Consider the following 25,844-nt stretch of genomic DNA (forward strand, 5'->3'; position numbering starts at 1 on the left):
GTCTGGGGCTGGATAAGGATCCATCCCAGTAAGTTTGGTGCAACTCAGCTTGAAACTGTGGAATTTAGAGCCAAACATATGGCAGCGGCGTGACCTGTCACTTCGCTGCGTCGCCATGGCCACGCCCTCCATTGAAAACTCTTAGCACTTTAAAGCAAGTGAGCCCAATTGTTATCTGTCATCCAACACAAAATCATCTTGATTAGGTCAAGAGAGCCAGAGATAGCGCTTTCCATGAAAAAAAAGGCACTTCCTGTTCTGATGGGGCGGGGCTTAGACGTCAGACTATGACGATATAGGATCATCAGGCATCCAATCAGGATCACTCTTGCCAAGTTTGATGCAGCTCAGTCGAAACATGTGGAATCAAGAGCCAAACATATGGCAATGGCGTTACAGGTCACTTCGCCACGCCGCCACGCTCCATCGAAACCAGTCAGGGTTGGAATACACAACCACTTATACCACAGCAGGTACGGAAAACCACAAAATTCAATCATGTAGAAATCTACTGTTAATCTCTTCATGTTAAATAAAAAATATTACTTAATATTTAAGTATTTAGTCATTATTTCAGCTTGACTCATTCAGAACTGTTCTGATCGTTTCCATAGCAACGATCAGAAGCAAGACCTTGCCCCAGAAGTCCAGTGAGCTCACTGATGAGGTCATAGATGACATCATGTACATCACAATAGATCAAAGAAGTTCTAAAGATTTAATGTGTTGCGCTCCAACATTGAGCCCAAACAGTTTTCAGAGACCAGAAGCCAACATGAAGATCAGTGATCGTTTCAGAGCTTTTGTGGAAAACTTTCATTTTCACCGTGAGACAACTGAGGAGAGCGAGGACGGATTAAACCCCATAAAGATGACCCACAACATGAGACGCTTTGAGAAAGACATGAGACCTGTGGAACACTTTTTTAGAAACCTGTCTGCTTTGTCCAGCTGGCACTCTGTGCACATGACTGCCTGTTTTTTCTTCCTCTACATGTGCACAGTGTGGCTTGGCTGGACCATTTCTTCCGTCGTGCTCTTCATGATTCTCCAGCTTTCTGTAAATTATCTAATTTCCAAAGGCTGGAGGATCGAGTGGAGCATCATACCCGACATGGGTGAGCCAGTGGAACATCTACAAGAGAACCTAAATATGGTTCAGATGTTCCACTGGATTGTCAAAACTGCTCAGAAAACCCAGAAGCTTTTTGGAAACATGGCCGACATGCTTGAGAAGATAAAAAACCTCTGCATGTGGGCCCGGCCAGAGGTCACTGTTAAGATCTATGTGATACTGTGGGTGTTTTTTATCTTCTCATGCATGTTTCCATTCCAGCTGCTGGGTTTAATCCTAGGTGTTTCTGTAGGGATCAAGATTTTTATCATCGACTTGATCTTTAAAAGGTTCCCAAAGCTGCGGCAGCAGTTTGACGTCCCCTACAACCTCTGGGCTAATTTACCCACTGACCTGCAGCTGAGGGACCCCAGAAACACCTTGCTGAGCAGGTGGATTGCCAAAGCAAAGGCCCGATGGAGCACGGCCCGAAGGAGCATTTCTAATGCTCTTCTCGGTGCCAGAAGGAGGCGCGTTTTCCCTCCACGCTCCCGCTTCATCGGGACCTTTCATGCATGGCGACGTCGGGTATGGCGACGATAGCGGACAAAAGTGTGTCCCAGGTCTCTCAGGATGATGGGAGCAACTGCTTTTGGAAAAGCGTTTCATGTTCAAGGAACAAACCAACGGATGTCTGTGGGAAAAGGTAAGAAATGAAGTCACACCTGACGTTACAGTTTCTCCAGCCCCTCCTCTTGATCAAGGAACTTTTGGAGAGGAGCTAAAACTAACAAATTCGGAAGATGAAAGAATCCCAGAACAAATCCTTATTGACCATTTCGAGGCTGGAGAAATCTGACTGGGACTGAACATGTGTCCTGATGTGTTCAGTTAAACGAAATTATGGGATTAAAAGGTAAAAAGATTTGACAGGTTTCCTGTTTGCAGGTTTCTCTCCGGGTGCTCCGGCTTCCTGCCACAGTCTGAAATTAAGACTGTTTAGTTAATTGGCCTCTAAATTGTGCTCAGGTGTGACTAAAACATTTCTTTTCTTTTCCTTGACTAAACAGTTTGCCTGGGTCTGAATTCCTGCCTGGGTTCTTCTGTCTTCATGGGGTTTGCAGTTTCTCCGGTTCTCTCCGGCTTCCTCCCAGAGTCCAAAAAAATGATTGTTGATTTATTTGGCTTGTCTAGTTGACCTTTGCCCCATGTCTTCTTCCCTCTCTTTTGCTTAAAGTAGTTTTGGCCAAAACTACTTTTAGCAAATGTCAAACATACCTTTTTGTGATTACATTTCATAAGTATCAAAAAGTAGTTTCCTGTTTGCAGGTTTCTCTCCGGGTACTCCGGCTTCCTGCCACAGTCTAAAATCACGACTGTTTAGTTAACTGGTCTCTAAATTCTGCTAAGGTGTGATTAAAACATTTCTTTTATTTTCTGAAATGTTTGCCTGGGTCATCTTGCTGTGGATTGCCACATGACTGCCCCTTGCTGTGGCAATCCATCTGCTCAGGAAGGTGTTTCTGGTTCAGCTGCAGGTCGGTGGGTAAATTAGCCCAGAAGGTGTAGGGGGCGTCAAACCGCTGCCACAGCTTCAGGAACCCAGCCTGGGCTCTTCTGTCTTCATGGGGATTGAATGTTCTCCAAGTGGGGCCAAAACTATCCATCCATCCACCAAGGGGGCAACTTCGTTGGCGCAGGAGCCGAATCCCTGGAGATCCCTGGATCCGGCGGACAATGTCGGCACAGGGGCCAGACCACCTGGAGGCGACGAGGGAGCCCTGGGACCACCTGGAGGCGACGAGGGAGCCCTGGGACCACCTGGAGGCGACGAGGGAGCCCTGGGACCACCTGGAGGCGACGAGGGAGCCCTGGGACCACCTGGAGGCGACGAGGGAGCCCTGGGACCACCTGGAGGCGACGAGGGAGCCCTGGGACCACCTGGAGGCGTCGAGGGAGCCCTGGGACCACCTGGAGGCGACGAGGGAGCCCTGGGACCACCTGGAGTCGTCGAGGGAGCCCTGGGACCACCTGGAGTCGTCGAGGGAGCCCTGGGACCACCTGGAGGCGACGAGGGAGCCCTGGGACCACCTGGAGGCGACGAGGGAGCCCTGGGACCACCTGGAGGCGACGAGGGAGCCCTGGGACCACCTGGAGGCGTCGAGGGAGCCCTGGGACCACCTGGAGGCGACGAGGGAGCCCTGGGACCACCTGGAGTCGTCGAGGGAGCCCTGGGACCACCTGGAGTCGTCGAGGGAGCCCTGGGACCACCTGGAGGCGACGAGGGAGCCCTGGGACCACCTGGAGGCGACGAGGGAGCCCTGGGACCACCTGGAGGCGACGAGGGAGCCCTGGGACCACCTGGAGGCGACGAGGGAGCCCTGGGACCACTTGGAGGCGACGAGGGAGCCCTGGGACCACTTGGAGGCGACGAGGGAGCCCTGGGACCACATGGAGGCGACGAGGGAGCCCTGGGACCACCTGGAGGCGACGAGGGAGCTCTGGGACTGTGGCTGGCCTTTATCTTCTCATGCGTATTTATGGAAATAAATATGTGCCATCAGAATTTGAATAAAAAATGCCTCTGAAATTTGAATGTTGCATATTAGTGCTTACTAGAGGATCTAGAATGACACAATGTTCAGAGTAGGTATTTCATTTCTCTGAGTCTGTACTGTTTATACAGGCAGTTTTAAATATGAAACTGAAATTGTTTTTTATGCAAAATTTTATTGAATGTACTTAGATGAGTTCATATATGCTTGAAGTATTAGAAAATAAATGACATAAGACAAACAAAACTTTTTTCTGGTTCTTATAATGCAAGAAATGTAAAGTCCTAGAACAAGGTACAAATGTACCTACTAGGTTCCTTTTGAGTAAAGAAAAAACAATCAAGTTACAAATTTAGAACATTTTAGTTCTTAAACATGTCTACCATAAAGACACTAAAATTCACCTTTGTGGTAACATGATCAGCATTTTGCTTTACATTTCATAAATGGTGAATTTTGAAACTGGTACGGAAGCTTATTGCTATTTAATCCAGGGGAAAAAAATCGAGCGTTATCACGTTATAACGTCATACGTATCTTATTAAAACGTGATAGTTATCTTGTTAAAACATGATGCGCATCTTGTATAAACATGATAATTTTATGTCCAGGAAGTGGCGATATTATGCCAGGCTAGTACAGTGGCTAACAGGACTTGGTCGAGTTTCCCTTCATGTTTAGCCTAAAACACGGAGATACGTTTGCTGCTTTGCACTGTGGCTGAAACCAATAATAGCAGGCACACTCTGAGCAGGATCCTAAACAGAACGGGACTGCACAGAAGGAAACGTCAGTCCGATCCTCTAGCTGTGGCAGCGATCCTAACTGATTCTGGATCGAAGCTGAAGTTGGGTTTCGATTGTAGCTCCTCAGTCCTCTGGCTTGCAGAAGGGCCTTTACCATTCGGTACCCAGAGTGAGGCTGCCTAGATTTAATGTCTCTCTCACACATTGGTCTAAGTCATCATCTGACATGGTGGTGTATAATGCCCTCACTGAAAGACCAGATTCTGCCATCCGTCGATATACAGTCCGTCTAGATATACCCAAGAGTTTGGCGATGCGTGGGACAGGGAGATGGAGTTCTAAAAGACTTCAAAGTAGTCTGAGGATATGACCATCCGTTGTCGCCCAGCTGGTCCTTGCTCAATATGCACAACAGTTGTTTGTTGTTCTTCACTTTGTTTTTCTAAATTAATTAGTCTGTGCAAATGAGCCGATGCATCCAAAATATTTGAAGGAACATCTATCTGACAAGACATGGCATTTAAAAAAACTAGTTCTTGAGTGCAGATAAAGTCCAGGAAATCCAGATCCAGGGGCATACGCTCAAGAACATGCTCCGAACGATCACGGAGTCTATCAAAAATATGATCCAGCAAAAAAGTTCCTTGAAAGGAGAGAGAGAAAAAAACATGTCAAAAGAATTGTCAGTAAAATAAAAAATGTTGAAATCAGTAGGTCAGTATTGACAAAACACAGTAATATAAATTAAATTATGATATTTAATCTGAAATAAGTTAAAATATGTACTTACAAGCATATATTTTTCTTGAAAATGAGTTAAAATCAATTGAAAAAACAAAGGGAGTTGTTTATAGTGTTGCTAGGTAACAGAACGAGGTTTTATACCGCAAAGTAAAAAGAATGTAAATTAATATTGTATATCAACACTTGTCAGATAAGAGAAGCAGTATTTTGGATGATGTTGTAATGACAATAAATTTCTTAATTAATTCATAAATGAAGTCACCTGAACAATACAGTAGCTGAACAGAATGGGGTTGTGGTTATAATTAATGTCGGAAGTTATCACAGCCTCTCCTTGAAGCATACAAGGCAGCAGCCATATTAGCTTAGTACATTAGCGGTAGCATCTCCTGAAAAATTACGACTTTACTAAGACTGCCTGTCTCAGTCTCACCTAAGACAACATCAAACAACCCAGAAAGTCGCCACCCATCAGTTCTCTTTCAAGATTCTAGACTTGGCGCAAGTGGTATTTCTTTTTGAAATAAAACGGGGTAAATTGGGTGTGGGGCAGCGGGGAGGGGCTCTTTAAAGATTCTAGACTTCTAGGTCGTGATCTGCAGCTCTCGCTGAAGCGGTTTGCAGCCGAGTGTGAAACGGCCGGGATGAGGATCAGTGCCTCCAAATCCGAGGCCATGGTCTTCAGCCAGAAAAGGGTAGAGTGCCTTCTCCGGTTCGGGAGTGGAGGGGTGGGAGGTGTGGGAGTAGGGGGTGTCCTGCCCCAAGTGGAGGAGTTCAAGTATCTCGAGATCTTGTTCACGATTGAGGGAGAAGAAGGGAGCTGGAGATCGACAGGCGGATTGACGCAGCGTCAAGCGGGCACTGTACCGGTCTGTCGTGGTGAAGAGAGAGCGGAGTCAAAAAGCGAAATTTTTGATTTACCGGTCGATCTACGTTCCCACCCTCATCTATGGTCATGAGCTTTGGGTCATGACCGAAAGAACGAGATCGCAGATACAAGCGGCCGAAATGGGTTTTCTCCGTAGGTTGTCTGGGCTCTCCCTTAGAGTTAGGGTGAGATCCGGGAGGGACTCAGAGTAGAGCCGCTGCTCCTTCACCTCAAGAGGAGCCAGTTGAGGAGCATCTGGTCATGATGCCTCCTGGACGCCTCCCTGGTGAGGTGTTCTGGACACGTACCAAGAGGAGGAGGCCCCGGGGAAGAACCAGGACACGCTGGAGGGACTATGTCTCTCGGCTGGCCTGGGAACACCTTGGGATTCCCCTGGAGGAACTGGAACAAGTGGCTGGGGAGAGGGAAGTCTGGGCCTCCCTTTTTAAGATTCTACAACAATGACCCAACCCTGGATAAAGGGAGGGAGGGAGGGACAGAGGGAGTAAAAATATTGTAGCGATAGTAAAAATAGGTAGTAAATTCAAGTCTAGGATTCCTGTATAAAGCCTGTTTTATGGCACATTTCAGCAACAAGGCAGTTCTTGGTGCTTTACATCACAAGTCATAGAAATAAACAACAAAGATATTTATCATTTTTAATCTGTTCTTCAGGTTCAAAATGTTTTTCTACCCGTTTATCTTCACAATTTCATGGAGCTTCTGTAGAAATGTGATTATAAATGCTAACATTAGCATTAGCTGCTACGTGTTTAGCATTGAGGCTATTTTAGGCTAGCATAGCTTTCTGACAGGCTAACTGCTTTTAGCACAACTTGAACACACTGGTCTCTCCCAGCATCCAATCAGATCGTGGCGCCGCAGGCCCAGGTAGAGCAGCCTGCGCCCCTCCTCACTCCTCCTCTTCCTCACTCACACATTGATCAGATTTTCTCATTTAATCTGGTGATAAAATAATTCAAACCGGAAGAATCAAATTCACATTTATTATCATTGATTATTATTATTGTTTTTATTATTATTACTATTATTATTATTACTAGTATTGTTTGTTTTGATCGGAGCTTTTCTCCACCAGGTGGCTTCAGAATAATTACGATGTAATAATTTAGATTTTGTTGCATTTTTTTATCTGACATATTAATAAAAATCTGGATGTTTTCAGGTTTATTCCAGTCAGGCGATTTACCTGCTGGGTAAACAGAAACAAAATCCTGACCTGCCTGCTGGGACGAGTTTAATGTTCACTGCAGTCCAATCATGTTAGAATAAATGTTTTTATTAACCATAAATTTGTTGATTTCTTACTCGATTGATTGATTGTAAATCAGGATTTTCTCTCTGACTGATGGATGTTTCATCATTTTGGTGTTTAAATGTTGGTGGTTCTGTTGCTCTGGGTCAGGGCCGTGCAGAGACCTATGGAGGGGCCGGGGCTCAAATTTAAAAAAGGGGCACATTGAACAAAAACTCCGTACAACAACATAGCAACAACTCATATTAATCAAGAATCTAATTGGTTCCTACTATATCATTGCCATCATGTGGGGAAATGCAAAGCAAATCTAGTCTATATTTTCCCCAACAGGTATAAAGTTTCTGTTTCTGCTGCTGACAGTCCTGGAGATCTGAGCTGATCTGAGACTGTAGCTGTTAAACAGACCAGAGGAGAGAAGGTCAAAGGTTATGAAGTTATGAAATAAGCTAATTTGCTGCCATTTTACTAATTAAGCCCTAATAATATCTATTTAAACTCTAGAACAACCTGGCTGCAGACTGATTTATAGATCAAAAAGCTCAAAGGGGTTAACTCTATATAATAGTTTGATGTTAAACTTCTAGATCTAGAATTATAAGACTGGGATATTAAGGCAAAGAAAACTCAGTAGCTGCTGATAGGGGCCATTCAGGGGCCTCCAGACATTCAGGGGCCCCTAGAAATGGTTTAATTATAACACAGACCTTAGATCTAAACCTGTAGCATCATTTATAGAGAATGACAATGTTATTACATTTTATTTAATGCATTCATCCATCCAGCCATCCATGTCTGTTCACCCTTTGTCCCTAATGGGGTCGGGAGGGTTGCTGGTGCCTATCTTCAGCTATGTTCCGGGCGAGAGGCGGGGTTCACCCTGGACAGGTCGCCAGTCTGTCGCAGGGCAACACAAAGACATACAGGACAAACAACCATGCACACACACACTCACCCCTAGGGAGAATTTAGATAGACCAATTAACCTAACAGTCATGTTTTTGGACTGTGGGAGGAAGCCGGAGTCCCCGGAGAGAACCCACGCATGCACAGGGAGAACATGCAAACTCCATGCAGAAAGACCCCGGCCGGGAATCGAACCCATGACCTTCTTGCTGCGCCACTGTGCAGCCTTTTAATGCATTCAGCTGAGAAAATTAAATAGTACATTTAGGATTTAATTAGGACGTTTACTTTGTAAAGGTTTAAAGAATCATCTTGATAGTTTGATTGTTGTGTTACCATGGCTACAATATGGTGTAATCTTTGTGTTTGAATTGGGTTTGTTCACAAATGCATCACAGCAAATAACCAATAATCAGTGATTGATTTTAAACTGGGCCAATAAACCTGGTCTCCTTCTCACAGATTCACCTGATCGATATTTAAACATGTTAGTCATGCTGAGGTTCTTAGTAGGACGGGTTCTGGAGGGAGGGGGGTTCTGTCTAAGGCCCCATATTACCTTGGGCCGGCCCTGAAGGAACAGCTGCTGCAATGCACATCTCTGGAATCTACCTGGAATCTACCTGGAATCCCCTGGTGGCCCCTGTCAGTCCGCCGATGCTTTAGAGACATTTTGATTAATTTCATTGTGGCATGTTTGGCTTTTTGCAGCGGTTCTAATTATTGCTACAATATTTTCTCTGATGTTTATTTCATGAACTCTAATTGGGCCGAATCTTCCTTTAACACTTGAGGTTCTGCAGTAACTTCTATTTACAGCCGCGAACCTCCAGCCCAGATCCTGTCAGCAGCAGCTTTAACCTGCCTGGTAGAAACGTTAAGGAGAAGCAGAGCGAACAGAGAGCAGGTGGTACCAGGTGGTACCAGGTGGTACCAGGTGGTACCAGGGCTTTGATCTGCATTGCGACTCGCGGTGACAGTCGGTACCGTGTCTTATATCAGGATGTCTGATATAAATCAGATATTCTTTCTATCTGTTGGTGGACCGACTCAAGCTGCCTGTAGTGAACCGGGCTTTTAGCAGAATGATGAAGTTAAAGTCAGAAGTTTCTCTGCAGCCAAAACATTTCTGTGTTTATGGGCGAGGCGGGTTTTGTCCCGCTATAGCGAGGACGATTATAAAAATATAAATAGAAACAGTTTTTCTAACGTCAGACCTACGTTTTTATTCACAAACCATTGTATGAAAAAATATCAAGCTGAATAGTCAGCATGCTAACTATTGCTGATAAAACAGAACCTCACTTTAAGTCTTACTTCTGTCTGATTGCTTTTATGGTGCTAAAGGTGCTACGGACAGCTTTGTTTGACATAAAGATGATAAATAGTGACATACTTTCATTACTATAAGCTTCTATTTGCTAACATTGTTTACGTCCATCTTGTGGAGTCAAACTCACCCTGAGATTTAAAATATTAGCCAGCAGATTTTTATTTTTTATGCTTCAAGGCAGATTGCAGAAGATTAAAGTGCCCAAAGGGTGAAACCAAAATCTTCAGAAATCAGAACTTCAGATTTATTCCGGGTCAGTTCACCAATTCATACCTCCATTTTGGACATTTAAACAAACCTTTTCATACCCTTGTGCTCAATGAATACCAATACATATTTGTACTTTTGAATATTAGCTGTAAATCAAAGTGCAGCAGGTAAGTTTTGAATCTGGCCTACAGAACATGCCCAGAAAATGTTGAAAATCTCATGTCCGAGCCAGAGCAGAGGAGAAACTACTGTTATATTATTAGAACAATAAAAAGCAACACTTGTGGAACAGCTCAGAACAGTTTGATAATAAATCTTCTTTAAGTAGTTTGTGTCGATACATTACATGACGTCATGGTGCAAAACAAGGAACAGTGGATAAAACCACGGAGCTGATACACATTAAACATTTTACATTAAACAGCTTTACATTACAACATGTCTCTCCTCAATGCGTCTTTGCTTTATTGTCCAAGAAGTGAAAGCCACAGTGTGTTCGGCGCAGTCTTACGGCCAGTGAGTCCAACCTTTAAAAAGAAGTAATCAACCAAACACATTAGAGGGAGCCTCTAGCAAAAACAATGGAGTTTAATTAACTCCAAGCAAATGGACAGGAAGTAAACGGCGTCACTACAAAAACACAAAATATTACCAAGTTTTTTGTTTGTTGTTTGGTCTAGTTTCGGATAAAAATATCTTAGCACACTTGAAACAAGAAAGCTAACTTACTAGTAGGAGCTTGTTGTAATAAAAAAAAAAAGAAACTTATTACATTAGAACAAGACATTTTCCCCATGTTATACGTTTGTCTGCCAGTGGAACTAGTACTTTTTAAATCACTATTAAGGAATTATCTTAAAACAAGCTCCCTTATCTTCCTGAAAAGCTACTTTTAAGTTAGTTTTGTCTAATTTCAATTTATTTTGTAGTAGAAACTAGATCAAAAATATCTGGTAATATTTTGCGGTTTGTAACATTTTATTTTGTAGTATGCACTGATTCAGGATTCTGCTTCAACTGAATGCCTAAAACCAGCCAAGTAAATATAAATGGCTTCCAAATGGGGAATGTACAGTAGCTGAGACTTTTTCAGACAATATTCATAATATAAGCTAGAATGCCAAACGTTTTCTTCTCCACTGTCACTGCGTGCTGGTCTAGAAGGAGTGAATGCAATTTGCCGGCTTGCCTTACACAGAAAGTTGCTTTTAACTAGTTTGAAGGCACTGCAAAAACATTCAATCTTACCAAATATTTTTGTTTAGATCAGGGGTCTGCAACCTTTATAATCCAAAGAGCCCATTCTGGGTAAATACAACCAAAACAAACGTACATGTCCAGCTCTAGTGGAACAAATGGTTTGTTGTCTTTTACCAACAACAAAAGAGAAATCATACAACCGCTTAAATCTGACCACTCCATTTTTGTTTACATTTTGTGAAGAAGGAAGTCGTTCTCCGTGTCTTCAGAGGCTTTTGCGTCGTTTCCTTCAGTGGTTCTTGGTGCAGCGCCACCACAGGCGAGGAGGGGAACATGCTTTTCAAAGGTACGTAGTGTAAAAGAGAACCACAGCAGCTGACAATGTAACAAATGTTGCAATTTTGGTCCCAATCAATCCAAATCTATCAAGTGTGAAAAAAATCAGTGACGAAATGAGGAACGTGCTGGATCAGTTAAATTAGTTCTGGAAATGGGATTTTTCAAACGGTGAAATAAAACATCCAAGAAATCAGAGTTTGCGTTGGACATGAAACGTTTTTCACAGTGACTCTCATTTCTGCTTAACTCAATCCATTAAAAACAATATTTTAGTTTGTCCGCCTCTGAGTTGTTGAAAACATTTGTGGCTTGGCAGTAACATCTGAATCTCTTTATCTTGGGAGGAAATATCATTACGAGATAGCACTTTTACTTCCATGCTGTTGAAGCATCCATGGAGTCCTGAACGCCTCGCCATACCTCCCTTTTTCCACTTCATACATCCAGTGTTTACGATCAGTTAACAGTTGATTGGGAAAAGTCTCTGCAGGTAAAACATGATAATCATGCTTTGCCCAGTAGAGCTTCCATTATCGGGGGGTTAAAGTGAAGTGAAATCCCCCATTTGACTCAGATCAGGTCCCCGATCACTGCAGTCCCTCTGAAACAAAGCAGACAGGGCGTTTGATGACAGGTGGAGTAAAAACAGTCACATGTACGCAAAGAGAGCTGAAACCCACCGTTGTTATCATCTGAGTCTGTAGATCGGTTGTTGTGGATTTGCTGCAGTTCGTTGTACTTCATCTCTACTTCCTGCAATAACATAAATACAACAAAACAGTTAGCAACAGTAATGTCTGTCACTGTTATAAAAAAAATCATCAACATAAACTACAGAATCCTGCATGCAAAGATGCAGGAGCTACATGAATATGAAACTGGACACATTTTCTATTTCAAAATTTCAGGAGTTTTCTGACATGTTTTAAAGAAAATTCTTAACATTTAAGAACAAAACTTTATTTAGTTTTTACTCATATAATTACTATTTGTTTTCTTCAAATTATAGCATGCTGGGTGTTGTGGCCATTTATGTTGAAATCCTGTAAATCAGAGGTGACCAAAGTGAGGCTCAGGGACCATTTGCGGGCCTCAGAATAAATTTGGGTAGCCCTTGATCACAGTTCTAGAAGGACTTAAATTTGGTTTGCCGCTACACATATCCACATGATTAAATGTGGATATGAAATCCACATTTAAAAACAATTTTCACTGATGCTATCACTATTTCAAACATATACAGACAATTAAAATCTTAAAACATAAAATGTAAGGTGCAACACAAAGTATTCATCCAGGTTTTTGCTTTTAATTTAATTCATAAGTAATGGGGACCAAAATGTTTGGAAAATTATATTACCTCAGACCTATACAAATATTTTTATACAGAAAGGTAAACTTAATGAAAAGCATGTTTAATACCTTCTTAATTTAATAAATGAGCTTCACTAGAACACATATAAAAATGTATTGAATTTTACTCAGTATAATAGCACTTTGCACCAATCTGATAGTTAAATAACCACAATAACAGATTGAAAACAATAAATATCCTGGTTGTCTATTAATTAGTTACATTACACTACATCAAAAATTACTTTTTTTTACCATAAAGAAAAAATATAAGCAATCACATCCTATTGGTTCATTTATCAGTCCAATGAGGGCAAATCAAAGCAATTTGACCAAACTTAAACACTGCAGGTTGCTTCGCCACCAATCAGGCTTTTTATTATTATTATTATTATTCTCTTTATTCATTTCATTCAATACAAATAAAAAAAATTTTAATACAAAGAAAAAAATAAAATAATTTAAAAAAATGAAATGAAAGGTAGCAGAAAGAAGAAAATAATCTTATAATATCTGCCCCTTTTTCTCAACTATGGATCAAAACAACAAAAAACAAACAAAACAAAACAAAACAAAAAAACTAAAATTTTTTTGATTTGTCTTATGTGACAAAAAAAAGAAAACAAAGGAAGAACAAAGAAACAAGGTCAATCATCAATCTCAACTGAACAATACTATACTTTGACTTTATACTATTTCATACTTCTTCAAAAAAACAATCTTTAACATTCTTTTAAACATGTGTAATGATTTAGCATTTTTAACATCGTTTTGCAGGTCGTTCCACAGTTTGACTCCTTGTATCGAAGTACATCGTTCTTTCAAACAGGTTCTGAATTTAGGTTTCTTAAAAATCTGTGTCCCCTTAAGGTTATAACCACTCTCTCTCTTTTCAAAATTTTTTTGGATGTTTAAGGGTAATGTTTTTAGGTGTGCCTTATACATAACCAACAAAATATTATAATCAACTAAATCATTAAATTTCAAAAACCTCAAATTACAAAATAATGTATTTGTTGGATATTTACCATGTTTTCGAGCAATAACTCTTATTGCCCTTTTTTGCAAAACAAAAACAGATTTTATACTAGTATAACATGCCTTTCCCCATACCTCAACACAATAAACCAAGTGTGGAACAATTAGTGCATTATACAACATAAATAGTGCATGATCATTCAGAAAATCCCGTACTTTATAAAGCACTGCAATTGATTTTGCTAATTTTGTTCTTAAATAATTCAAATGGGATTTCCATGATAATTTCTCGTCAATTATCACACCCAAAAATTTCACCTCACTAACTCTACAAATCTCTACACCATCAACTTTAAATGGAGTATTTACAATTCTTTGTCTCCTTGTAAATAACATATAATTTGTTTTGTCCAAATTTAAAGATAATTTATTTAGTTTGAACCATTTATGTATTTGCATAAATTCTATTTTCATTTCTTTTAACATCCCTTTTATATCATTGCCCTGACAAAAAAAAGTGGTATCATCCGCAAATAGAATACATTTGAAAAACCCTGATACATTTACCAAATCATTTACATATAAAATGAACAACTTTGGTCCAAGTACTGAGCCCTGTGGAACTCCACATGTAATTTCACAAAATTCGGATCTAGTATCATGTACTTGTACAAACTGTTTTCTATTCTCCAGGTAGCTCGAAATCCACTGTAATGCCGGCCCTCTAATCCCGTATTTAATAAGTTTTTTGAGTAAAATGCTATGGTCAATCGTGTCGAATGCTTTCTTTAGATCGACATAAATGCTAGCACTATATTGTTTTTGATCAATAGCATTTGTTATATGTTCTATCAGTTCCATAAGGGCCATTGATGTCGAATTTTTGGCTCTAAATCCATATTGACTACTACTTAATATATTATTTTTATCTATAAATGTATCTAATCTATTTACAAATAGTTTCTCCAAAATTTTTGAGAACTGTGGCAACAACGATATCGGTCTGTAATTACTAAACATACATTTCTCACCATTTTTGTAAATGGGAATTACCTTTGCTATTTTCATGGCGTCTGGAAATTTTCCTGATGACAATAAGAGGCTTTAACAATAAATAGACATCAGTTGAAACACATTTAAAGATTTTTCCATCGCATAATGGCTCCCAGGATTTCTGTTAACGATAAAGACATTTTAAAACAAACCCCAGTGTGTTTTACCTGCAGGTACTGCAGGTCGGCTTGCAGGAGGCGCAGGTGGGTCATCAACTGCCTGCTCAGGTCGGGGCCGTCGCCCCCTGCCTGTGAGGAGGAGGACAGCAGCTTCCTCATGTCGATCGCGACGTCGTCGTCGGTGCTGCTCTCCCCAGAACCGGCTTCAAAGTCCAGACCCGCAAAACCACCTGGTTAAAGACCAGAGGGTTTCAGAATCTGGACCAAAACATCTAAACTTCATTAGGGGTGCGTTCACACCAGTCCTGTTTAGTCCACTTAAACCCAACTCCAGTCTACCCATCCAACTTTCTTTATGTCTAGAAAGTCCGGTTCGTTTGGGGAAATGTGAATGTGTAATTGAACTCTGATTTGGACAAAACAGCGAACTCTGGTCTGCCTAAAAACCTCTGTCTCAGTTCGGTTGGAGTTAACTCTGGTGTGGTTCGAATGCCAATGTGAACGTCAAGTGGACCGGAGACCGACCCAAAAGCAAGAAGCGCACTACAGCGTAGGGCATTCTCAGTAAATACAACCAAAAGAGGGTCTTAGCGCTATCATTAAACTTTGTGAATGCACTATTAAATCCGCTAATGACAGAGGAACAACTTACCAACTTACCGTTACAGGAAAATAATTTTTTCACCATCATCGGTGGCTATGCTAACTAGCCATAGGATTTAGTACAGGCTCTGCTGACAGTGTTAACACCAGTATGACTGACCGCATTAAGACCTGACTCCTGGCTCTGATTGGTGGTTTCTAGTTAGCACAGGGAGCATTGAGAGAAGGAAGAGGAGATCGATTTTGACACTTTTAATGGACTTTTAGTGCAAATTTCAACAGAACTTTGCATTAAAAGGGTCATTATTTACCGAATGACACTTTATGACAATAGTTGTAAACATTCGTGAGACTCCTTCATGTTCATGACCGTTGTTATGTCATGTTTATGACAGTGTCACGTCAGTCTTATGCACACCCCTTCAAATAAAGTGTTACCAGAAAAAGTCTCTGGGTCTCAAAGAATTTGGTCCCTTTGAGAAAAAGAACAACAGCAGGTAAAAATGTATCAAATGTTGGAAATTTGGTCTCCAAATCGGACCAGGCCTATCACACTACCAGGTGTAAAAACAGCTTCAATCGCTGACTCACCGTTAGGTTGTGCTGATTCAGACGCCCCAGTGGGGGCAGAAGAGAGCTGCAGGTCATTCGTTGGTCCTGCAGAAGACGGTTTGTTCTCCTCTGTCTCCTCCTCTACTTCTCTGCTCATCATGTGGGAGTAAAGCGTCTCCTTCAGCATGGCGACTGCAACAGAAGACTTCGGTTATTATCTACCAGCTTTTCCAGCGTTTGGAGTTTAAAGGATCGCCGTCGGCTTACGCGTCCGCAGAGCCTCTTCGGCTTTGGAGGAGGGAAAGTTTGACTCCATGTCCTCGGCTGGAAGAGCGATGCCCTGGCGGGATCCTTCCTGTAAGAGTCTGTCAGTCAGCTGGCCGTCCAGGAAGGCCTCCAACTCGGCTTCGTCCACCTCTTCTTCCTCCCCGTCTTCCTCCTGCCTGACTATAGCCGCCAGCTCCTCTTCCTCATCTTCTGATTTCAAGCCATCAAAGGGGTTGATGGGAGATTGAATATCAGGAGAACATGGAGCATCTTTATCTAGGACACAGAACAAAACTATTTTGAAGATCTTAATAAAATAGTAATTTATTTGTTATAATATTATAGAACAGTGGTGTCCAAACTTTTTGCCATGGGAACCAAAACTGGATGATTTAAACTGCTGGTGGGCCACACAATTCATTAGATTAGAAATGCAAAAATGAATTTACTGTGATTTAAAAATCTTTTTAAACCACTGCTGACTCTGGAGTTTACACAGCAGCCAATCCAGGAGCAGCATTTAATTTTCTTGTCGCTGATTGGCTGAACCCTCCAGAGTGGAAATAAGGATGACTGTGGATCTTAGCTTCTGTGCTAGCTGACATATTAATGCCTATTAAGATATATATTTGTTGCTTGCACTATGAAAATAGTCAGTTATATACATTTTTATTTTTTATTTCTGCCACAAAAATTGGATATTTATTAATGCTGATTCCAATTGATGATAAGCTTCAATCTAATAATAAAGTGTTAAAACTGAACGGTTTTTTTCTTGCATCCACAGATACCTGCTGAATGTATGCTCTCAGTCAGCGTCTCGCTCTGCTTGGGCATCTCTTGGTTCAGGATCTCGACTGCAACCCGTTCGGCTCTGAAGCAAAACAAAACAAAAACATACTGTGAGCAGAGACAACAAACACCACCCATGGAGAGTTGAGGCGGATTCAGTGGACTCACTCTGCCTGAGCTGGAGGCCTGTCGCTGGGGTGAGCTTTGGCCTTCATGGCGTCAGCGCACTGCGTAATCAGACACTGCCACCTGGATGAGCAGAGGCGAACCACATCCAGGTGAGACAGAAGAACGTTAAAAGTGAAGTTTTGTCTAGGATGAAAACTCACGTTCTCCTGTCGGACACCTTTTGCGCCATCAGCTCGTACATCTGGACCCCGTTCTCTGACATGGACAGGACAAAGAAGGCCTTGTTGTCTGAGGAGGACAGCCAGTCAGTTAGTTATTTCTCTTCTAAAATTAAAGAACAAACTGTGCTACCTATAATTGATTGAAAATCTGCATTTTTGAATGATATTTTTGGGGACAAAAATACAGTTGGAAGGAGAATACTCTGGTTCCTTGAAAAAACTATTGTAGTAAAAACAAGCAGAATATCAGTACATCTATATACATATACTACCAATAGCATCCTCCAGGGGGCGCTGCAGACTGCTCTGCACCGTGAGTAACCAAAGCCCTATGCTATTTTAAATTTGTAGGCTGAACTTGCAAATTTGAGTCAGAAAAACCAACTGAAATGTCTCCCAAAGTCTGATTTTCCACTTAGAAAGTCTGAGACTTTGTGAAACTTTGAGATCCAATATGGCCGCTCCTTCAATCAACAATAGTTAGCTGAGGTGGAAGCCTCTTTATTTAACAAGACAGACTTGTAAAAGAAATTAATGTTACATGAAGCATTTACAAGTATAAACTAAACCAGTGGTAGGACTCAAAAAAAATATTTTACTTGAGTTAACTGAGTTAAAAATCTGTAATTAATGGATTGCAATTCATTGTATTTAATCGACAAAATAAACATTTTCAATTCAAAAACCTGTTTTGTTGCAACAGTTTTTAATAAATAGAGATTAACTTAATGCCAGAGATATTTAATGTTGTTAATCAGTTATTTACGTTATTTAACCACAACATTGATGCAAAGTGTTATTATACTTAAATTTTTCAGATCAAAAGTACCTTTTGAAAACTGACAACCTTTAAGCAGGTATTAAACTTACTGTTCCTTAATGTTTCTGTATTAAAATAGTTTTTTATTGGTCTGATGTAATATTTGTATGTTATGTTTTTATTAGATATAAGTGGAAAAATCTATGTAATTAGTAGAAATACAGCCTTTCAACATCCATCTGTGTGTAATTAATCTAACGTGTTTCACTTAGTGATAACATTTATTTCCACTAATATTCTCATTTATTAAATATATTTGTATTCAACTTTCAAATGCTTCTTTTAAAATAAAACTTTCTTTAGAAATGTGGACTGTGGATGATGACATTAGCATTGTTCTTGCACTTGTGCGTCAGACTTACAGGCGTACCAGAAATATGTGAAAACAAAGGTTCCGGCTCAAGACTTTTGTATTGAAAATTAATTGTGTTAACAAATTTCAACGTGTTAGAATTTATGTAATCGATTAACCAAAATTAACATGTTTAAGACCTGGTCCTAAACTAAAGAAATTAAAAGTGGTGTTTGTATGTGGAATGCACATTTTAAAACAATATTTATAAGAGGTAATATGAACAATGGCTCCTTAGGTGTTGCCATATCAGAATCCCGACTACTCAAACTATGGTAACAGGAACGCTGTTAACTCGGGCTTTTGAATCATTGCAAAAATTCAAGGTATTTGACGTCAAGGTATTTGGATTGATTGACAGCCTTACCGGTTGCTACAGGACGAACCAGGACGGTGCTGAGCTTGATGACGGGGCTGAAACTATGCTTGGCGTCCGGAATGCTGGTCAGGTTCTTCCCATGGAACTTGAGAACCAAACGCTCATCCTGTTTTTGAAGTAGAACCATGATGTCCTCCAAAAGAAGCGTGTAGAGCTCTGAAAGGACATCATGAAAGCTCATTAGCATTTTTAGAATGCTCTTTCTTCTTTGACCACTAATTTAAACCCGTATAAATCTAACTAAAGCTGTATTCTCATTTATGGTTGTTTATATTTACCAATAGTCTTGTCCTTATTGACTTTCCAGGAGAGCGGGCCCTCATATACCATCTCCCTCTTGGTCAAATCCAGATTCTGCAAAAAGAAAAGTTCATAGTAAATACTTTCATTGACAATTAACTGATAAAATACATCTACAATAGTGGATCTTCAATTGTTTCTTTCGTTCCTATATGAAATGGATAGCTGCTTCACAACTTAGCAATGACAAAGATCTCTTTATATTGTTGAAAGTTTTTCAATGTAAACAGATGACATTAAGGTTTTAATGTCAGCTATGTATTTAAAAAAATCATAGGCATGGCGGGTCAGGTGTTTGGTTGATCTATCAGTGCCTTGAAACAATAAGCTAATTGAACAATTACGAAGACGACACAAAAACATCTGGAATAAATGGTGAAGAAATCCCAGATTATTTATTGTGAGTAAGATGGGCATGTTTCAGCTGTCAGTCTTTGTTGATTGAAAATGGACCCCAATGACAATATGTACTGGAAATACAGAAAGGGGCCCAAGATAGAGCCTTGTGGAACTCCAAAAGTAAGTGGAGACTGATGATATAAAACAGGCCTGTTTTTGAGTAAAAACAACAAAAATTGTCTTACGGCTAAAATCCATCAATGTTCAGACCTTTTTTCACTCAGCAATCGTTTCTCACCCTGAGCTCCAGGATCATGGGGTTTTCACTTTGTTTCAGAGACGAGACGTCGAGTCTACGCTGATACTCCACTAGTCTCTGTTGAGATAAAACAGAACTCATTAAAAGTTAGTACTTACACTAGTAGATCAAATTTATTTTTGCCAAATCGTAGAACAGTTATTTTTATTTATTTATTGTATTTTCTTCTAATTAAATCAAGATACTTTCTTCTTCTTTTTCATTTAATTGCATATATTTTGTCTTATTAATTTTACATATATATTTTTAGATAAGATAAGATAAGATTTATTTGTCATTGTCATCAACAGATTACAACGAGATTGAGATTTGCTCGACTCGAGTTAAGATGCAGGTTATGTGTATATACTGTACATAATATACAAAGATAAAGAAATAAATAGTACAAAATGAGAAATAAATAGACAGCAGAAGATGGTTGCAGCGCCTGGAGGTGTTGCAACAGAATTTACGTTTTTTAACAAAGTGGTGTCAAGAGCAGAAGTTCTTATGCCTTTGAATTTAGTGCCATGATTGCCATCGGGTAAAAACTGTTTTTTAGGCGATTTGTCCTGGTTTTTATTGCTCTGTATCTCTTGCCTGATGGCAGCAGCTGGAAGAGACCATGGCCAGGGTGTGAAGAGTCATGTTAATTGTGAAACAATTAGTGAAACATAAATGAAGTTAATCTGGGATGAAAAGGCTACGAAACACAAATAATACCCAACCAATACAAGTAAAGTAAAAGAAAGAAGTGATTCAATGAAACCCATATTAACAATATAGTTTAATTAATGTGAAAATATGACTTCTACTTTGAAAACAGTGATGAGTGACAAACAGATAAAAAAAAACCCCCTGCTGATTACTGAATATGTTTCATGAATATTCTGATGTGTTAACCTGTTTGTTTTCAGCCTCTTTCACGGCCTGGTTGACGTGGTTCAGGATCTTCTTGCAACATTCTCCAGCTTTCTTCACCTTTTCCCTCTCCTCACCATCCTCTGTGAAAACAGACAAAACAGCTTTGCAAAGAAAGAACCAAAAAAGTTCAAGTTCCCCTTTTAGAATATATATGTAGTCATATTCATACCAGAGTATTTAGCAATATTGTCCAGGAGGAGCGGGTACTTTGTCATTCGTTGCATTTCTACAGGAATGATGTCTTTTAGTTGCAGCCTGCGACACAAGCGGTTGCTCTCAGCTTCCTGAAAATCCAAGATTGGTAAAAAAAAATATCCTTTACAAAATAAATAGAATAATACTTTGTTTAATCAGAAATAAACCCAGCATCCAAGGAAACCACTGTGGTGATGATGCTGTGCTGACCTGCATAAATAGGTTGAACCTCTGGTCTTTTTTCTGCCTGGTCTTGATGAGCTCCAGCGCAGACGGCTGGTTGCTGCAGAACATTCCTATCGCTCTCTTTATCTTCTCCTCTTCCTCGCTGAACTAAAGCACATTTATATTCAAATCATTTAATGTTGCTGCATTTTATGACACAACATACCATCATTTTTTTTCATGGGAATCTTAAATGTTTCGACTGAAACTTGTGGCAAAAAATAAAGTAGGTCAAAGTTACTTCAATGGAGTTTGATGTTACTGTAAAAAACATTTTTTTGACTATTTCCACAACTGAGGTCACGTTTTAAGAAATGAAAGATGCTTTCTAGACGCTACTTTACTACAATGTTTCCAGCGAGGTTGAACTGAAATAAAAAAAAAACAACTGAATTAAATAAAAACAATTATTAATCGGGAAAAACTATATTGTGCATTAATAAAACTAACTAAAACATACTAAAAATATAGAAATAATATCCTTCGTATTTGTGTTTAGAAATCTATTTATTGTCCGTCTGGCTTTTTCTGGAGCAGAACTATGACTCATGTCTCACACAAATGATATAAAAGTCAGATAAAACTTTGAAAACTATCCAAAATGTATCAGATTTAATACCACATATGGAAAAGGCACAAATATGATATTTTGTTGTTTGCTTTTTGTTTTTGTTTTTTAGAAAAAAAAAAAATCACGCTTACCAGCTGTGTGAATGTAGCCTTAGTTTCACACAAATATTTTATATGTGTTCAGGTGTGAAACAGCGCCGTATTTGTTCGGTCTGAACCAAATGGGCTGTACCGAATAGGAATTTCATGTACTGCTACATTCCTAGTATTTACAGTAAATTCTAATTATTACCAGTTGTCTCTGAAAAGGTTTTCAAAAGAGCAGGAAAGTAAAAAATACTACTATGAAATGATAATGTGACTTATTTGAAAATGGTTTCTAGTAAAAACTAAACAAATTCAAAAATCAAGTTAGGATTTTGTAGTAATATGTAGTGTCTGAGATTTCTGCTCATTTTACATAGAAAGCACTCTGAAAATAGAATGGGACTCTTTGTTTTTTATAGAGAGAGTCTTACCCATGCCAGGAGATCATCTCCAATCTGACCAATCACAGAGGTCTCACTCCTCTTCCTTATGGCGGTCATTTGCTCCGTTATTGAAACTATCAAACAGGGTGAGGAGACCTCACTGTTACTGGTGACATCTTTACCAGCAAGAAATACACAAACTGCACAATACGTGATCAGGTTTGGTTGCAACAACTGGACATTGTAAAGGTTTTGAATGTTTCTTAGAAGGCAGAGTTGTTGAATTGAGCCGTCACCAGGAAGCCTTTAATGTAATAGAGTGGCATTACCATGCAGTTGAATGATTTCCTCCAGGTTAGTGAAGATGTGCTTTATGTCGTCGGGCGGAAGGATGCCGTGTCTGCTCAGTCTCTGGCAGAAGACGCCGTCCAGCACCCGCAGCTTACGCAGGTGAGCGCGCTCAGTGATGAACAGCTCTAAGAGATGGAGACGTGAACTCAGTCAGGTTAAACAAACACGCTGCATTTCAGATGGTTCAGGATTAGAGATGCACCAATATGAATATTTAGATGTAGTATGAATAGGAAGTGGGAGTAAATAAGTTTGTCTTCTTCCCACCTGTTTTCACGCTAAATGCATTTTTGTTTATGTCTAAATACAGTATTACTACATCAAACATGAACTAGATAATTCAGATTATTTCCTCACTGTATGTATATTGTATATATGTTTTTTTATATGTGGACGTATACATTTTCTTTGTTTATAGGTTTTTGACCTATTATGGGGAATAATATGCATTTTGTTCTTTAATATGGTTCAAAATAAAGCAATATATTAAACTAAACTATACAAATTTAAGCTGACATTGATATATAAAATTAATGTTCCTGATATGGCTGATAACCAATATTTAGTAGTATCACATATTTTAAGGCTGCAACTAACAATTATTATTAGTAACTGATTATTCTGACCACAAACAAAAAAGGTAGAATTTTGTGCAGATTTTTTTTTTTAAACTACCTAAATAGTTTTTATACAATATTAGAAAGATGCAAATAAACATTAAATAATTAAATTCTTTATTAAAATAAGAAAACATATTTTATTGCTTAAAATGCAATAACACATCATTCCTTGATCAAGCTTGATCATTTGTAGCAAAGGAAGCACATCAACATGTGGAACACTCTGTCATTTCTGCTTGACTTAACATCATTGATTACTGTTTGGATCACCCAATTAATAATTGGGTGCTTAATAGAAAACATTATTTTTATTTTTTACAGAACTTGAGCCAGGTGAAGTTAAAACTGCAACTTGAAGAATTCTGGGTAGAGCATATTTGCAGACATTTTCACACTTAAAAAGTATATATTTTTATATATATATTTATAAGCAACAAGATGGAAATAAACATCTGTTTTTATTATTGGTCCGGTTTTACTTCTGGGACTGATGCCGATATATAAAGAAAAAACAAAAAAACTTACCAACATTGCCTAATTTTGATGTTAATGATGCTTTATTGTGAAAATGCTGTCGCCTCACCGTTGATGACTTCCTGCCGTTTGATCTCCTTTGAAGTGAGACTCGCCAAGACGCCTCGAGGGACGAGTTTCTGCCAGTTCAGAGGGTCCTCCTCACTCTCCACCTCTCCTGCCTGGTCGTCCTCGCTCTGGAAGTCAGCTGAACCCACCGTGGGCTGAATTTCCATCCTGGTGCCAGACAGAAACTATTATAGAACACTTTACAAGAAGAAAACATTAGCTGACAAAGTATTTTAGGACTGCAGCTAATGATTATTACAGTTACTCGATTGATTATTCTGACGACTAATCGGAGAAAAAGATTCGCACACGCTGCAGATGTTTCTTTTCAAGCTTGTATTATGCAAAATTAAAAATACATTAAAAGATGCACAAGAACAAATAATAATTTTATTGCCTAAAATACATCAACATAGCATTCCTAATATCAGTTTCCACCTGATCTGCTGAATAATTTTGCATAAACCAATTAATACTTGAGTAGTAAAAAGTGCTTAATAGAAGAATTTTTTTACAGAATTTGAACCAAGTGTAGCTGAAACGTCCACTTGAGGAGTTCTGGTAGAACATATTTACAGACGAAGAAGATTTTAATAAATCAAGCCAAATCACTTAAAAAGCCTTGCTGTTTTTGGCAACGAGTTAATGCTTTTTTGTGTCTGGAAAATGAGCCGTTTCAAAAACCTCCAAATTATCGAGTCACACTGTGCCATTACCTAGCAACTCAAGAGGAGTTCTATCATGTTTGGTCAATTGCTGCTGGAAAAGACAAGTGTTTTGTCCAGAAACCACTTGGTGCATTCTTGTTGGTTGTGTGGGAGGCTCCATTACACTGTGTTCCAAATTATTATGCAAACTGGATTTAAGTGTCATAAAAATTACATTTTTTGTTGTGTTGTTAAATTTATAGATGGTATTGTGTGTCAGGGCTCTTTGAATCACTATAATTAATTTCAGAGAGCTGGTTGATTAGTTTGTTTAATGAGCTCAATTAAAGAAAATCTACTTAAGAAGGATGTTCCACATTATTAAGCAGGCCACAGGTTTCAAGCAATATGGAAAAGAGAAAGGATCTCTCTGCTGATGAAAATCATCAGATAGTGTAGTGCCGTATGACAAGGTATGAAAACATTAGATATTTAAAGAAAACTGAAGCGTTCTTGTACTGTGAAGAGATTTGTGGCTGATTCAGAACAAAGATGGGTTTGTACAGATAAAGGTAAAATGAGGAAGATTTCTGTTAGACAAATTCATCGGATTAAGAGAGCAGCTGTTAAAATGCTCTTACAAAGCAGCAAACAGTTATTTGAAGCTGCTGGTGCCTCTGGAACCTCAAGGTGGAGGATCCTCCAGAGGCTTGTGGTGCATCAACCTACTATTCAGTCATCGCTAAACAGAGCTCACAAGCAGAAACGGTCGCAGTGGGCCCAGCCGTACATGAAGATTCATTTTCAAACAGACTTGTTCACTGATGACTGCTGTGCAACCCTGGATGGTCCAGATGGACGCAGTAGTGGATTGGTGGTGGATGGTCACCACATCACAACACGGCTGTGACGTCAGCAAGGAGGTGATGGAGTCATTTTTTGGGCTGAAATCATGGATAGAGAGAGAGAGAGCCGGTCGACCCCTTCAGAGTCCATGAAGGTGTGAAAATGACCTCAGCAAAGTCATTTTGTGTTTTAACTTTAACCTGTATCTATGAGGTTATAGGTTAAGTACATGGACTTTGACTGATCACTTTCTTTCATGGATCAAAAAGAAGAGCCGAACCTTCAGTAGCAAAATCATCTTCCTGCATGACAATGAATGCTGCAAGGAATACCACTGTGTCATTGGCTGCTATGGGCATAAAAGGGCAGAAACTCATGGTGTGGTCACCATCCTCCTCTGACCTCTGACCTCAACCCTATTGAGAACCTTTGGAGTTTCCTCAAGCAGAAGATCTGAATGCAGTTCATATCAAACCAGCAGCTCTGGGAAGATATTCTGACATCCTGCAAAGATTCAAGCAGAAACTTTCCACAAACTCACAAGTTCAATGGATGCAAGAATTGTGCTGTGATATCAAAGAAGGTCCAATGTTAACATGTAACTCGGTCTGTTAAGATGTTTTTGATT

General features: G+C 39.6%; 1 protein-coding gene across 5 annotated transcripts in view; it reads right to left on the reverse strand.

Moving 5' to 3' along the window:
* Positions 1 to 10,600: 10,600 nt before the first annotated feature.
* Positions 10,601 to 25,844, reverse strand: part of arhgef12b (Rho guanine nucleotide exchange factor (GEF) 12b) — a 46,096-nt gene continuing 30,852 nt past the window's right edge. For all 5 annotated transcript variants that reach the window (XM_032577225.1, XM_032577222.1, XM_032577223.1 and 2 more), the window contains 17 exons: positions 23,725 to 23,891; positions 22,500 to 22,646; positions 22,219 to 22,304; positions 21,116 to 21,238; positions 20,880 to 20,994; positions 20,690 to 20,790; positions 19,787 to 19,864; positions 19,128 to 19,203; positions 18,838 to 19,005; positions 17,278 to 17,365; positions 17,117 to 17,197; positions 16,948 to 17,030; positions 16,157 to 16,432; positions 15,929 to 16,081; positions 14,783 to 14,964; positions 11,912 to 11,984; positions 10,601 to 11,832 (listed from right to left, as the gene is read on the reverse strand). In XM_032577225.1, coding sequence (XP_032433116.1) covers positions 11,819 to 11,832; positions 11,912 to 11,984; positions 14,783 to 14,964; positions 15,929 to 16,081; positions 16,157 to 16,432; positions 16,948 to 17,030; positions 17,117 to 17,197; positions 17,278 to 17,365; positions 18,838 to 19,005; positions 19,128 to 19,203; positions 19,787 to 19,864; positions 20,690 to 20,790; positions 20,880 to 20,994; positions 21,116 to 21,238; positions 22,219 to 22,304; positions 22,500 to 22,646; positions 23,725 to 23,891 — 2,011 coding nt within the window. In that variant the 3' untranslated portion in view covers positions 10,601 to 11,818. The remainder of the gene's footprint in view (positions 11,833 to 11,911; positions 11,985 to 14,782; positions 14,965 to 15,928; positions 16,082 to 16,156; positions 16,433 to 16,947; positions 17,031 to 17,116; positions 17,198 to 17,277; positions 17,366 to 18,837; positions 19,006 to 19,127; positions 19,204 to 19,786; positions 19,865 to 20,689; positions 20,791 to 20,879; positions 20,995 to 21,115; positions 21,239 to 22,218; positions 22,305 to 22,499; positions 22,647 to 23,724; positions 23,892 to 25,844) is intronic.

Source organism: Xiphophorus hellerii, chromosome 11, assembly GCF_003331165.1.
Source record: "Xiphophorus hellerii strain 12219 chromosome 11, Xiphophorus_hellerii-4.1, whole genome shotgun sequence".
NCBI lineage: Eukaryota > Metazoa > Chordata > Actinopteri > Cyprinodontiformes > Poeciliidae > Xiphophorus > Xiphophorus hellerii.